A 16,075-nucleotide genomic window follows, 5' to 3' on the forward strand; every position below is an offset into this window, starting at 1 on the left:
GACTTCCATAGGTCATTTTTCTGTACTCTAATGGTTATTTCTCTTCTCCAAAGTCTTTGACTCTATGTTTCTAAATGTCAACTTGCATATATTTTTGATTTAGGCACCCGAGGCTTGTGTTTTAATTGACAACAAAGCATGCTATGAATTTCCAATTGTTATATAATTTATCTAAGAAAGGCAAATAACAACAGTAAAATCAATTATGTATTTATTATGCCCCTCTATAACAAATGCATTTCTAAATCATGCTCAAATATTTATTTTTTAAGAAATCAGATTATTGAACTTTTCCAGAAAGAATGGAATACTCCAGGTTAAAAGTATTAGAATGTAAAACAATTCTTGTATAAAAACATGATTTACTCTAAGAAATCAAGAGTTTCATGAGTTCACTTTTACACAGGTGTAGTTAAGTCACTATTTTGCATCAATATTTGTAAGTCGAACCCAAAATTGAATCAACGCAAGGTAAAAAAAATAATAGAAATGTTTGCACCACTTGGGTTTTAGACCCCCTCCTGGTTTTGGATTACAGACACTGACAAAATACATCCATATGACAGTTTTACATATTCCCTCCTCTCTAACACACACTCACACTTATACACAGAACAAATTAAAGTTTAAAAAAAATTCTGAGACAACACATTTCTGAAGAAAAAAAGATAAAAGATAATAAGTGAGCAAATGAAGACATGTCCAGCTGAAGCTCCTTGCCACTTACCCTGAATCATTAGCATTACTCCTATCCTATTATTTGGGAGGGGAGGTGAATATGCTCTATTCACCCAATAGTTAATATTGGGTGAATAGAACATCTTTTGAAATGCCACCTACCTCAATATTTGAAGTCATGACTAGTGTTGAGCGATACCGTCCGATACTTGAAAGTATCCGTATTGGAAAGTATCGGCCGAGACCGGCAAAGTATCGGATCTAATCCGATACCGATACCCGATACCAATACAAGTCAATGGGACTCAAGTATCGGACGGTATCCCTGATGGTTCCCAGGGTCTGAAGGAGAGGAAACTCTCCTTCAGGCCCTGGGATCCATATTAATGTGTAAAATAAAGAATTAAAATAAAAAATATTGCTATACTCACCTCTCCGACGCAGCCTGGACCTCACCGAGGGAACCGGCAGTGTTCTTCTTTGCTTAAAATGCGCGCATTTCCTGCCTCCCGTGACGTCACGGCTTGTGATTGGTCGCGTGCCGCCCATGTGGCCGCGACGCGACCAATCACAGCAAGCCGTGACGTAATTTCAGGTCCTGAATGCCTAATTCTGCATTCAGGACCTGAAAATTACGTCATGGCTTGCTGTGATTGGTCACGTCGCGGTCACATGGGCGGCACGCAACCAATCACAAGCCATGACGTAATTTTAAAAAGCGCGCGTTTCCTGCCTCCCGTGACGTCACGGCTTGTGATTGGTCGCGTCGCCCATGTGACCGCGACGCGACCAATCACAAGCCGTAACGTAATTTTAAAATCCTGAATGCCTAGAATTAGGCATTCAGGACCTGAAAATTACGTCACGGCTTGCTGTGATTGGTCGCGTCGCGGCCACATGGGCGGCACGCGACCAATCACAAGCCGTGACGTCACGGGAGGCAGGAAACGCGCGCATTTTAAGCAAAGAACGCTGCCGGTTCCCTCGGTGAGGTCCAGGCTGTGTCGGAGAGGTGAGTATAGCAATATTTTTTATTTTAATTCTTTATTTTACACATTAATGTTGTTTCGATACCGATACCCGATACCACAAAAGTATCGGATCTCGGTATCGGAATTCCGATACCCGCAAGTATCGGCCGATACCCGATACTTGCGGTATCGGAATGCTCAACACTAGTCATGACTTAAAAAGTGGTGCAGTCACAATCCCAAAGTAACCACACATGGAGTGTCCTGTGATCTTGTATACCACTGCTCCTTCCTTGCAGAGCTTCAAGGAATCGTAAATAACAGTATATTGAATTCTGCTTACAAAGATCTTAGGGTCCAAATCAAGGTCCATACTTGTAGAGCTCAAATAGTCAGAGATATTGCCTTACTGGGTGTGTTCTAATAGTGGCATCCTACCCATGCTCAATTAATGTGCTATATACTGTATAAAGCCTGTCCTGCATATCATACCTCTCTTTGTAAAGACTTGCGGCAAGTTTATTTCATCGCTAATCCTTCATGCTTCTTCAAAAACAGTTCCAATTGCTTAGAGGCAAAACAAATGACCACATATGCTGGAAAAATAAAAAATATATTTCATAGAGATTCTCAATTGATTGGATATCTGTATGATCAATAACCAGCTTAACCAAACCCATTTCAATTTATAGCAAAAGTTTTTCAAGATTTGGGGCTGGTGAATAATTCATGCTCACTCACATTTGTCAGTCAACACTCTAATCCCCAATCCCAACTTTTTGTCATTTAAAAAGGTTGTCCATTACTTTAACGTTAATGACCTATCCTTAGCATAGGTCATCAATGTGTGATCTGTGGGGGTGCAACACCCGGCACCCAAGCCGATCAACTGTTCCCAGTGTCAGTGGCAAGCAGAACTGCTCAGTTGTGGAGCTGCACAGCACAGCTCTGTAAATGAAATTGTGGAAACAGTCGAGTGCTGCACATCCACCCCATATTGATTTAAATAGAAGGCAGTACCTGGTTGCAGCCACCTTAGAGTTGCTGTACAGCTCCGTGACTGAGTAGTTCCGGTTGCTGGTGATACCAAGAGTAGCTGTTTGGCAGGAGTATGGTCTGTAGCACTCCCTACAATGAGTCATTGATGATCTAGCCTTAGTGCTTGATGAAGGTAGATACCCAAATACGTGTCGGGGTGGGCACATCCTATCCTTGTGGCAATCCATGCTGACTCCCATACAGTTATAGTTAACATTATCATTATATAGTTACTTATATGACAATTGCCTGCTACAACTTCATTTACTGGTAGCTGTCTGTCACAGATATCTATGTACGCAGAACTTTTCTGGCAAAATTAGACGCTTAAATAAAAAATTTATAGCAGCTAGACCTATTGCTGCCAGCAATACAAAGAGATTCTAGCAAAGGTAGAAAAAACAAGGCATTTTATTAACATACAGCTCTGGCAAAAATTAAGAGACTACCACATCAAAACCCTGTCATGGGCCGCCCAATCTCCAGACCTGAACCCCATTGAAAACCTCTGGAATGTAATCAAAAGGATTATGGATAGTCACAAGCCTTCAAACAAAGAATAACTGCTTACATTTTTGCACCAGAAGCAGTGTGAAAGACTGGTGGAAAGCATGCCAAGACGCTTAAAAGCTGTGATTAAAAATCATGGTTATTCCACAAAATATTGATTTCTGAACTCTTCCTGACTCCTGAGTTAAAACATTGCTGTTTCTAAATGATTATGAACTTGTTTTCTTAGCATTATCTGGGGTCTGAAAGCACTGGTTTGGTTTTTTTTGACCATTTGTCCTTTTCAGAAAAAAAAAGAAAAATTTATTGCTTGGAAATTCAGAGACAGTTTATTGAATAAAAGAACAATTTAAATTTTACTAAAAAAAATATACCTATAAAGAGAAAAATCAGACAAACTAAACATTTTGCAGTGGTCTCTTAATTTTTGCCAGAGCTGTATGTATACAGGTGCTTCTCACAAAATTAGAATGTCATCAAAAAGTTAATTTATTTCAGTTCTTCATTACAAAACTTGAAACTGATATACTATATAGAGTAATTACAAACAGAGTGATCTATTTCAAGTGTTTATTTCTTTTTATGTTGATGAATTATGGCTTACAGTCAATGAAAACCCGAAAGTTATTATCTCAGTAAATTAGAACACATTATATCACCAGCTTGAAAAATGATTTTAAAATCCGAAATGTTGGCCTACTGAAATGTATCTTCAGTAAATGCACTCCATACTTGGTTGGGGCTCCTTTTGCATCAATTGCTGCATCAGTGCTGCGTGGCATGTAGACGATCAGCCTGTGGCACTGCTGAGGTATTATGGAAGCCCCAGATGATTTGATAGCAGCCTTCAGCTCATCTGCATTGTTGGGTCTGGTGTCTCTCATCTTCCTCTTGACAATACGCCATAGATTCTTTATTGGGTTAAGGTCAGGCAACTTTGCTGGACAATCAAGCACAGTGATACTGTTGTTTTTAAACCAGGTATTGGTACTTTTGGCAGTGTGGACAGGTGCCAAGTCCGGCTGGAGAATGACATATCCATCTCCAAAAAGCTTGTTGACAGAGGGAGTCCTGAAGTGCTCTAAAATTTCCTGGCAGACGACTGTGCTGACCTTGGTCTTGATAAAGCACAGTGGACCTACACCAGCAGATGACATGGCTTCCCAAACTATCACTGATTGTGGAAACTTCATACTAGATCTCAAGCAGCTTGGATTGTGGCCTCTCCACTCTTCCTCCAGATTCTGTGACCTTGATAACCAAATGAAATGCAAAATTTACTTTAATCTCAAAACAACACATTGGACCACTGAGCAACAGTCCAGTTCTTTTTCTCCTTGGCCCAGGAAAGACACTACTGGCATTGCCTACTGGTCATGAGTGGCTTGACACAAGGAATGCACTTGTAGTCCATGTCCTGGATACATTTGTGTGTGTTGGCTCTTGAAGCAATGACTCCAGCAGCAGTCTACACCTTTTGTATCTCCTGGAATTTTTAAATTACCTTTTCTTAACAATCCTTTCAAGGCTGTGATTATCCCGGTTGCTTATGCACCATTTTCTTCTACACTTTTTCCTTCCACTCAAGTTTCCATTAATATGCTTGGATGCAGCACTCTGTGAACAGCCAGCTTCTTTAGCAATGACCTTTTGTGGCTTTCTCTCCTTGTGGAGTGTGTCAATGACTGCCTTCTGGACATCTGTCAAGTCAGCAGTCTTCCCCATGATTGTGGAGCCTACTGAAACAGACTAAGGGACCTTTTAAAAATGCTTACGAAGCCTTTGCAAGTGTTTTTGTTAAGTTTTCTAATTTACTGAATGACTTTTGGGTTGTTATTGGCTGTAAGCCATAATCATCAACATTAACTGAAGTAAGCACTTGAAATAGATCACTCTATTTGTAATGACTCTATATAATATAGGAGTTTCACTTTTTGCATTGAAAAACTGAAATGAATTAACTTTTTGATGATATTCTAATTTTGTGAGAAGCACCTGTACATACAAGAAGTTATAACCAGTATAGACAGCAATAACCATGGGCAAGTACAGTATATAGTGAAAAAGAGCACAGTGGTCATGGGACTGCCAATGGTTAACCACAGCTGTAGTAGCAAATATACCAATAGTGTACAGAAGTCCTTGCAGATAAATACATAAACTTAGTTGCATCACCTGAATGACTAAAAGGGCAGTGGAGTCTGAGGATAAATTCAATGCAGAAGCACCTCACCAACCCCTACACCGTTTTGCATTACGCTTCTTCCAGGGACTTCTGTGCGCTATTGTTATCTTTGCTTCTACTGCTGTGGTTAACCATTGGCAGTCCCGTGACTACTTAGCATTGTGCTCTTTTTTCACTATACATTTGCATTGCCCGTGGTTAAACATTTGGCCATACTCTTTGTTTAACATGTAGAATTGTGATACCCATTTTTTTACATGTAATAACTGAATATTTGTAATAGCAGCACTTATCACTTTATCCTCTGGCTATAGGTAACGTTCCTATTTCAATATAACGACCTTAGTTGCTAATCTATATAGGATTTTTCTCTTGGAATATTTTTTGGAGTCTGTGTATGCACATCTTATTTGTACCTCTCCCCTAAGAGTTTTTTTCTCCGCCCTATCATTTATTTGTTGCCTGTACTGGTTTGCTTGTACATGTGAATAAAATGCCTTGTTTTTTTTCATTTTTTTTACCTTTGATAGAATCTCTTTGCTTTGCTGGCAGCAATAGGTCTAGCTGCTATTCATTTTGTATTATGTAATTTGATGTATCTAGCACAGTATACTTATCCTTTGGGACATATGTGAAAAATTAGATGCTTGTATATATTTGTACATATTGATTTGTGGGCTAACACCATTATATCTCTACAGGACCATCACCGCCACCACAGGAGAATGCTGTATAACCCATATGAATATATATTTTTGATACCTAGCTTAGAGCAGAAATCTATCTGTTTTATACCTATTTATTATTCCGTAATTCAAATTTTTTTAATACTTGTTTGTCACTTGGCTTTTCTTCTGGTTGTTTTCCCTACCCTTGAACACCAAATTCTTGATCAACAAAGGTTTGATTTAGTTTTCGCCATTACTATGTCATGCCTCAGGATTCGATCCGACGATCTTGTGGTTGTCTGCTTCCCTCTAGATCATTGTGCATTCAGGAACATAGTAAGGTTGGAGACTAAAGCTTCTCTACCTTCAAGAGTACCCCTGGGACAGGCATAGTGAGATCAGCTCCAGGGACAGTTGCAAACCCCTGGCCCTTACTTCAGACTTGCACATTGTGACATACTATTGACCTCTTTGTGTTTTTTTCTCGTTGTTTTGCTTTTGTTTGTGTGCAATTTTCCCCAGAGGTCACTATATGTTCCAGTCTACGCATGCACCTACATTGAGAGAGTTCTTCTCACATATGGGTTGATATCAGTCACCATATATTTATAACTCTTATATTGGCATGTGCATCATTTCTTACTTTTGAGTTTTCTTAACAGGACTAAATATTTCTACATACTGTTACAAAAAAGCATGATATACATATTCCATTATTACCAATAATACAACTATAATATAATAGACCTAATACTACTATCACTAGTGATGAGCGAGCATGCTCGAGTGCTAATAGAGTATCTTCGTTGTACTCTAATACTTTGTTCGAGTTGTTGTGACTGCATGTTTCGTTACTGTTCGACAGCCTCAACACATGCATGGATTGCCTGTTTGTGAGACAATCCCTGCATGTGTTGCAGCTGTTTAACAGCAGCAAGACAATGTAGGCCCTGGGACTCAAATATATTATTCGAGCACACCAAAGTCACTAGGGTAGCACCCGGGCTTGCTTGGCTAACACCTTATCTGAGCACATTCGCTCATCACTAGTTGGCAAAAGCAAAGTTCCAGGGCACCATGATTCAAAATAATTATCATCCTTTTATCTAAAATATATAAAACGTTGTCCATGCTCTATGACTTATTCACGTACTATGGTCTACTTTATTTTCAGGGAAATTGTTAAAATGCTATAAACTGTTGACAGCTACTTTGGAAGGAGCTATGGAGATTAGTATTCCTGTTAAATGTCAAAAATTTGATTACATTGCAGTTTTCCATGTGGAAGAAACTCAATAAATAATAATTTTGTATTACTTAGGTGAAATGGAAGAACTGGAAACGTTGTGGCTTACTGGCATCTGCCACAGTGAGAAAAATGAAGTTATGAGCAGCCAGTTGGATATTGACAATATGGCCGGTGTCTTCTACATGCTTGCAGCTGCCATGGGCTTGAGTCTTATAATTTTTGTATGGGAACATCTATTTTACTGGAAACTCAGATATTGTTTTACAGGTGTTTGTTCAGGAACACCTGGACTACTTTTCTCAATAAGCAGGGTAAGTCATAAAAATGTACTATAATAATAGTCATAATGTATAACCAGGTTTTGTGATTGACATTGTAGTTTTCATTCTTGTATCACCATATAACTCAGTCAGAGGAACTTAAAAGTGGAAATTTTAAAAAATTAGGAAAGACACATTAGAGTTAGATTTGGACAATAATCTAATGTAGAAGGGTCTGTCCACTGTAACTGGATAGTAGGTATGGGGGCTAAAGAGGATCCTGCAAGATGTATTTCAGCATGCCTTGTCCTTTTTTCCCTATTGAAAATAATCTACAGCTAGAACTGTCAGAATTATGAAGTTTTTTCACACTTCCCACAAAGATAAAAATGCCCGCTAAAACATGTGTATGTTTCTAGCAGAGCCTGCAGAAATAGCTGTCAGACAGACATATGTTTGGATGACAATTCTCTCATGTGTATGGCCAGCTAAACAAATTTGAAAAAAAAAAGTATACATATAATGTACTATATATATATATATATATATATATATATATATATATATATAAAAAAAAATATATATATATATATATATATATATATTATATATGTATAGTGACATAATGTTTCACAGGGGTTATATAGAAATTATTGCAGCACAATAGCTCAAAATCCTACTGTTGTGTAATAGTTTCAATGTTAATTTATAATCTGCCAAGTAGCAATTTGTATTAATTATTATTTTTTTTTTTTTATAGCGCCATTTATTCCATGGCGCTTTACATGTGAGGAGGGGTATACATAATAAGAACAAGTACAATAATCTTAAACAATACAAGTCCTGACTGGTACAGGGGGAGAGAGGACCGGGCCCGCGAGGGCTCACAATCTACAAGGGATTGGTGACGATACAGTAGGCGAGGGTAGAGCTGGTCATGCAGTGGCTTAGTTGATTGGTGGTTGCTGCAAGTTTTAAGCATGTCGGAAGAGGTGGGTCTTCAGGTGATAAAGTTAGGTAATGTAGGTAATGTTTAGATACTTGTGTCCTAGTCTATCCCTATTGTAGAATCCTATGGACACTCTTACCTCCCTATCATCAACAATTAGCAAAAACTATTTAATGTATAAAAGACAGCTTTAATTTTTATGTGGTGTACAGAAAGTAAAAATAATATGTTGTTGCATATGTCTTCTAGGGTATTTACAGCTGCATTCATGGAGTGCACATAGAGGAGAAAAGAAAATCATCAGATTTCAGCTTTACTGCTTCCCAAACCAATATGTTGAAATTACTTAGATCTTCTAAGAACATGGCTAATTTGACAAATTTAAACCCTTCTCAATGCAATTCACCAAAAAGGACATCCGATTATATTCAAAGAAGTTCACTGCTGATGGACATTGTTCTAGACAAAGGAAACTTAATCTATTCGGATAACAGACCATTCCCACAAAAAGAGATTTATGCAGAAAATGCTCATGATCTCACCATGTTAGCAAGTAATCGCCATAAAGACAACCTCAACAATTATGTATTCCAGGGTCAACATCCACTCACACTTAATGAATCTAATCCTAACACAGTTGAGGTTGCTGTCAGTGCAGAACCAAAGGTGAATTCTAGGCCAAGGCAACTTTGGAAGAAGTCAGTGGATACTTTGAGGCAAAATTCAGGTTCAATCAATGAAAATGGAACCGAGGAGCCTAAGTTATCAAGTAAGAACCAACGCTTCATTCCAGAAGATGGTCATTTTTCCGATGCTTCTGAGACATCAAGTAGAGCAACCTGCCATGTAGACCATGAAAATAATAGCAAACATCACAAAAGTAAAGACAATTTAAAAAAGCGATCTGTTTCCAAATACCCTAGAGATTGTAGTGAGGTTGAGTTGTCCTACTTAAAAACCAAGCAAGGCTCCACTCGTGATACAATTTACACAATTGATGGTGGCAAGGAACCAAATTTCTTGATCGAACAGCCCCAATATGTTGAAAATGCCCCTGTTCAAGAGGAAGGAAGTTATCCAGAAGTGTACCAAGATCACAATGACAGTTATAGAAAGTCTGAACCTTCTCTACATGGAAATAGGACTCCAATACATAATGAAGATAGTCTTCCAAATAATGACATACAATACAAGATGTTTAGTAAGCACTATAGTTTAAAAGAAAAAAATGCATCTCTGACTGAAGTTAATGACAGATATAGGCAAAATTCTACACATTGCAGAAGCTGTCTTTCAAATGTTCCTAGTTATACTGGTCACTACTCAGCTGCGAGGTCTCCCTATAAGTGTGATGATTGCCTACATATAGGAAATCTATATGATATTGATGAAGATCAAATGCTACATGATGCCCCCAACTCTATGCATTCTGAAGATGTTTATGAGCACAACTGGATTGATAATAATGCTCTACAATTTCAGAAGAAGAACAAGTTGCGGATTAACCGGCAGCATTCTTGTGACAATATAAATAAGCCCCGAGAGTCCGACTCTGGAAGGCAATCGCGTAGCATAAGTTTAAAAGATAAGGAACGATATCTAGAAGAAAGTCCCTTTGCTAATATTCTTATTGTCCCTCATGAAAAACTATTGGGAAACAAGACTCCACTTTTTACACAATCTTTAAAGGAAAACAAGAGGAGCAAGTCCCTTTATCCTGACATTACTACCGATAACCCATTTCTGCATTCTTTTCATGAGAACCAAAAACTGAGTCATGGACGGAGCTCCTCGGACATATATAAACAATCCTCAACATCACAATCAAGAAACGATAACTATTTAAGATCATCAATTAAATCCACTACTTCATACTCCTCAAGGGATGGACGAATACCCAATGACATTTGTGTTTCAGAGTATGTTATGCCTTATGTCTCAAGCAAGAATAGTCTGTACCCAACACCAAGGGTTGTAAATTCCTGCAGCAATAGACGTGTATTTAAGAAAATGCCTAGCATTGAATCAGATGTTTAAAATGTTTTTATGTATGTATGCACCCCATGTTACATTAAAGCCTGAAAATATAGCGTAGCTGCCAACACTTCAGAGGAAATCCATCATAGAGTAATAATTTAGAAGAGCCCCAATGGTTTCTGCTTACATTCATTTTTGTAGGGCTTCCAGGTTTACCTTAAAAAATTTGTTTTTAGAACTGGATTTGCCTAACTTAATTTTAATGCTGTCGGCATGGACAGTTGAAAGGTGGTGGACAAATGATACCTGTCTGGCGAAAGAAGACAAGCTATCACTCACTTGTGCTAAAAATGGTGACCAAATTACATTAAAAAAAATACAAAACCAGTACAAACCCTCAACTTACATATCAAGTAATTTATATATAAATAAATGTATATATATGTATATATATATATATATATATATATATATATATATATATATATATCCTACATAAACGTTTGCAGACAGCATTGTTACAGTAGGATAAAATAAGCCATGAGAAAGAACGATACGACCAGATTTAATATGGGCAGCTATAATTTGATGTACCTTGCCATTTACGCCACTAGTACTATACGACACTAGAAAGAACACCATATAAAGTTATTTGTCATCAAATCTTTTTTACTAGCAATTGAAGCAATATCGTATGCATGTAGTTTGGCACAAAAGTGTTTTATGTAAGAATGCATTTGCACAGTCACAGGGGGATAAGTAAAATCAACTTTTACATATTGATCCTAATAAAAAACAAACTGTGTTTTAAGTCTATCGACTGTAATCTGAAGATGAGGACTGAAGAAGACTGAAACAGTATGCCTTTTTCTTTAATGCTATGTTCACAAGCATTTCTCTGAAAATGTCGATGTCAATATCTCAATTTCCATATTATAGATAACCATGATCAATTTACCATTAAGTCTTTTTTTTTTTTTTTAGTATTCATCATCATTTCAGATTATTATGTAATAAAATGATCAATGAAATTTTCCATACCAGTGTCATTTGACACAATTTTAGCATCACAAAGTAGTCTAGGATCTCACAAGTATTCCAAACTGGTACCTTATGTATATATTTGTATATATATATACTTGTATAGTATGCTGAAACACCTACCACAATTGTAGATATATTGGTTCAGTGCATAGCTATATATATTGTATATAGATATCAGTACAAATGTAGCACAACATGGTGCATTTACTTGAGCATAAGAATTTACCATTAATGCCGAAATTAACCTCTTGAACTTCATTCTCTTTTTTGGAATCCTTTTATCGCTTTTTTTACTTGTTATTATCATTTCATCTGACTTGTTTATTGTTCCGCACATTACTTGGTGCATGATAGTTTGCTATTACTGCATGTCTTCATGTAAACTATACAAGAAGTTAAGGTACAATACAGTTAGAAATCGAAATTGCAAAAAAAAAATATTGTTTTTGCAACCCAAATTTTTTTAAAGATTTATCAAAAAGTTATTTAAAAAAAAAAAACAAGAACTAGTGCCCAAATGTATACATTTCAAATTCGTGATTCTGAGAATGGGTGATACTTACAGAATATTAATAGTGACTGTTTTGCGGCTGATCTTGGAAAAGCATTAAAAAAAAATAACTTTTGCAGGTACCGAGGTTGCATGTAAGTCTATATCTAAACGCACATTTTTTTGAAAAATCGTTCACTGTGGGTTGAATGGTATATTTATAGCTATAAGAATATATATAGAAAATGTATTTTTGTTATATTCCATTTGCTTTTTATAACTGTTTGTCGCTATACTTTCATTAAAACACACAGAGACAGAAAATATGGAATATATTGAACATCCTGTAGGCATTAACTAAATTAGTCAATTTTTACAAGGGTGGACACACATAGACAAAGCCTTTGTGAAGGAATGATTTACGGGGGGTCCCTGCTTTCCAAAGGCTATCTAAGAGCATCTCCATACCCAGAAAATAAGACAATAAAGGACAGCCCACCTAAAGAATTGGGATAACCATTGCACGGATACTTGTAGTACTGCAAGATCCAGGAAGAAGCAGAATCCAGCAAAAGAATCCTTATTAAAGGGAATCTGTCAGCAAAGTTTTGCTATGTAATCTGAGGACAGCATGAAGTAGGGGTTAAGACACAGATTCCAATGATGTTTCACTTATCAAGCTGTGTGCTGTTGTTGCTTACAATTAAGGTTTTATAACCAGGACATGTTTATTAATGTGACTGACTGCCTCGTGAGCCCTGGTCTGACTCCGCCCCCTCCTGTGATAAGCAGCTCACTGTCAATAAACAATGTACACTGAGAGTCTGGTGTGGGTGGGGTTAGCTTATTCAGCTCTACTGCATTGCTAAATCTAGGAACTCTGATTTTGTCAGAATGGCTTCACCCAGTAAACTAAAGCACAAATCATTGGATTCAGGGTTTCTTTGCCTACATCAGGCTGGTCTCAGATGAGGTAGGAAAAACCAGCTGACAGATTCCCTTTAAGACAATTACTAAAGACTGTGTCTGAAACTCGTGTGATTTTTTGCCTATAGTGTTAGATGTTTATTTTTTCTATATAGAATTTAATATGTTGCAATAATTATTTTTTTGTCATTCTTTTGCTGTATTTTACTTCTACTTCTCCATAGCCCTCTTACAATAGAGCATTTTTGGCTTAGAGATTATTTTACTTCTACTTATTTATTTGGATGTACTCTAAGTACCAATTTAACGCTTCTGGCTGCTTTAACATGGTAGTGGTCCCGCTAATCTACTGTGCATTTGCACATACAGAAACCCTGTCCATGAACAATGTGAACAATGTGTTAGTCTACTAATTTAACTGATGGGTTCAAAGAAGTTCAATGTAGACAAAAAAAGAAAATAGTCAAAATTTAAAGAAAGCAAATTGGTCTTTTTTGACAACAAACTCTCCTTAGCTTTATACACTCGCATGTGTTAAACAACTCGAGAAAAACTAATGCAGTCATGAGTTTTAGTAGCCAATCACATCTCTGTTTTTATAACCTATACTCATAAGATTTGATTGGTTTCTTTGGGAATCACCTCCTTTTCTCTTAGGAACGAGACAGTGCTGTTAAGATCATTAAAACTTTTTTGTTCACGTGTAAAACTTGTAGCAGTTACTAAAAAAGAAAACTAATCCACCGGTCAGGGAGTTTTGTCTACATCTACATTTTCTTACCAACCTCTATGACCGCATGCATGTGTGCATGAAGCCAGTTTGGCATGAATTATGGAAACGTAAATTACAAATAACATAGCCACAATTTTCACGAAAATTCAACCCTCCTTAGCAATAAAGTGATAAAATGATTTAAAAAGGTGGAGTACAAGGTACCTGTAAATTACTTTCTGTGTATAACTTTGGGTTTGGATATTGATTATTAGTTCATTGGGAATTAGTGACATCATTAAACTTTTCAACTGAGTATTAAAGAGCTTGTCCAGGATTTAAAACAAAAAAGTAGTCATAGAACCGTCCATGACACTTACATTAGTATGTGATTACATTCTTAGTTATATTGATAAGTCAGCAGTAAGGACGGTCAACATTTCGGTCTATCCCAGATCTTAGTCATTTCCTATTTCCTGAAATATAAGATATACACAAAGGGTGAAAGATGATTAAAAATGTAATAGACAGCAGAAACGTTACTAAAATGCAAAAAATTACCATAGCTTTTATATCTCCTGCTTCTCCAGCATTGACAGGTTTTACTAGCTCTGCAGTGATGACAGTATTTACATACACATGATCACTGCAACCGGTCTCATGCTGGACGTGCCACCATAAATGCTAAGGCCAGTGATTGACTGCAGTTGACCACATGGATAATTACTGTGGCAAGGTAAATATAGACTGGAGTCTGGACCGCTAGAGTAGCAGAGTGGAACAGATATTATTTGTTTGGATATTTTATCATTTATTTATTTTTTTAAATCCTGGACAAATCTTTAATTCAGTCACTCATCATGAATGATCTCATAGATGACATTAGTGGATTTCAGCTTACTTGTAATATGCCTTTCTTAACAATGTTATCTGTTCTTACTGTATTCAGGGCTCATTCTCTTTAGCATTTATGGGGTGTCTATTCTATCCATTAAGACATTCCAAAATAGCAGTGAAAAACATTCCCATAATTCAATATTTATCCCCTAGAGTTTTTGATGACACACTGTGATTCCATTTACAGGGATGCCAATCCCTTGGCGTACTACAAATTAACTTCTTGAGTAGCAAACACCATGACATATAGTTTTTGTCAGCTCATTCAAGGCGCTGGAGACATCAGAAACTCAACGAAGCAACCGCAAGAGAGCTAAAGACATTTACAGCTCTAGTGTCAATGTGATGGCCAGGTTCAAATAAACCTTCAATTCTGAATGCTTCACTCCTTAGGGTACCAATACACCTTAGGTAACGGTCAGCAGACAGTTCATTTGTCCGACATCTATCTATCCTGTCTCACCCAAAATAATGAATGTATAAGTTTACAGTTCACTATCTTCCAGGACATTGTATGTCGGAGGAGAGTCTGCAGACCCAAATGCGACCAAAGCTTCCAACTTTAGCTAAATACTAGGTATGAGGGTCTTTAGATGTCTTCTTGATCATTTCTGATTGTGGCATCTAAGGGGTCTTAGGGAACTTTTTTCCCTCATTCCTGAATATAGCTCAATGAGTTTTATGTACATTAAAAAACTTAAACTTTTTTAATCAAAACATCGATCAGAAAAATAACACAACATCAAATCTTTGGTTTACTTGGATCTTCAACAACCTGTAAAATTGCATGTGTGGTACTAACATTGAGTAGTTAAAGGCGTTGTCTCAACTAATTAACTGGGAAAAAAATCAAAAGTTCTTGTGGAAACAAGAGACTTTGCAATTTAACACTAATTAAATACATGCTTTTAACTTAGTGTACAGCTGGTTGACAACGTTACCAGCCATCTCTGAGACATAGAGCATGCACTTGCAAGCTGTTTGCTAATCCAGCCAGACTTATTGTCCCTGTGCTCTCCAGATCCTGCCGATGATAAGGCGTCCCTTCTAGCAGCATTGGATACACAATTCTAGCCAACGGCAAAATGGAAACTAGCACTTTTAGGCAGACTGCACTGAGGGAATAAAGGGCTTTGGGATTCCAAAAATATTTTCATTGACCGATGCCTTTCTCAAAGTATAAAAACCAAGTTTATAAGGTGTATACTTGGTTTCTACACCTTGAGAAAGGAGGCAGTTTCCATTATTCCATTATACATCTTTCCTCCAGCCATGGGGCAGCAGCTGCGGCTTTCCACATGTTTTATAGGTACCTGCACACAACACGTTCAGCTGAGCATTATCATTGCTTTCAATTGTCCTTTACCAGACGGTATTGCCATATTTTTTGTGCGCTTCTGTCCCTCTTCAGACATTTACAAGTCTGGCCAATGGCTCAGTCATGCTGTCTGTCCGAACTGTCAATGTTCAGTGGCTCATCTTCGAAGCAAACAAAAACCCGAGAAACTAGGAAACAAGGT

The 16,075-nt window shown here is 37.2% G+C and overlaps 1 protein-coding gene across 3 annotated transcripts in view; it reads left to right on the forward strand.

The window, feature by feature from the left end:
• GRIN2A (glutamate ionotropic receptor NMDA type subunit 2A) overlaps nt 1–10,913 on the forward strand; it is a 678,902-nt gene extending 667,989 nt beyond the window's left edge. For all 3 annotated transcript variants that reach the window (XM_077275211.1, XM_077275210.1, XM_077275212.1), the window contains 2 exons: nt 7,372–7,610; nt 8,758–10,913. In XM_077275211.1, the coding sequence (XP_077131326.1) occupies nt 7,372–7,610; nt 8,758–10,545 (2,027 nt within the window). In that variant the 3' untranslated portion in view covers nt 10,546–10,913. The remainder of the gene's footprint in view (nt 1–7,371; nt 7,611–8,757) is intronic.
• The last annotated feature ends 5,162 nt before the right edge of the window (nt 10,914–16,075 follow it).

Source organism: Ranitomeya variabilis, chromosome 7 (genome assembly GCF_051348905.1).
Source record: "Ranitomeya variabilis isolate aRanVar5 chromosome 7, aRanVar5.hap1, whole genome shotgun sequence".
Taxonomy (NCBI): domain Eukaryota; kingdom Metazoa; phylum Chordata; class Amphibia; order Anura; family Dendrobatidae; genus Ranitomeya; species Ranitomeya variabilis.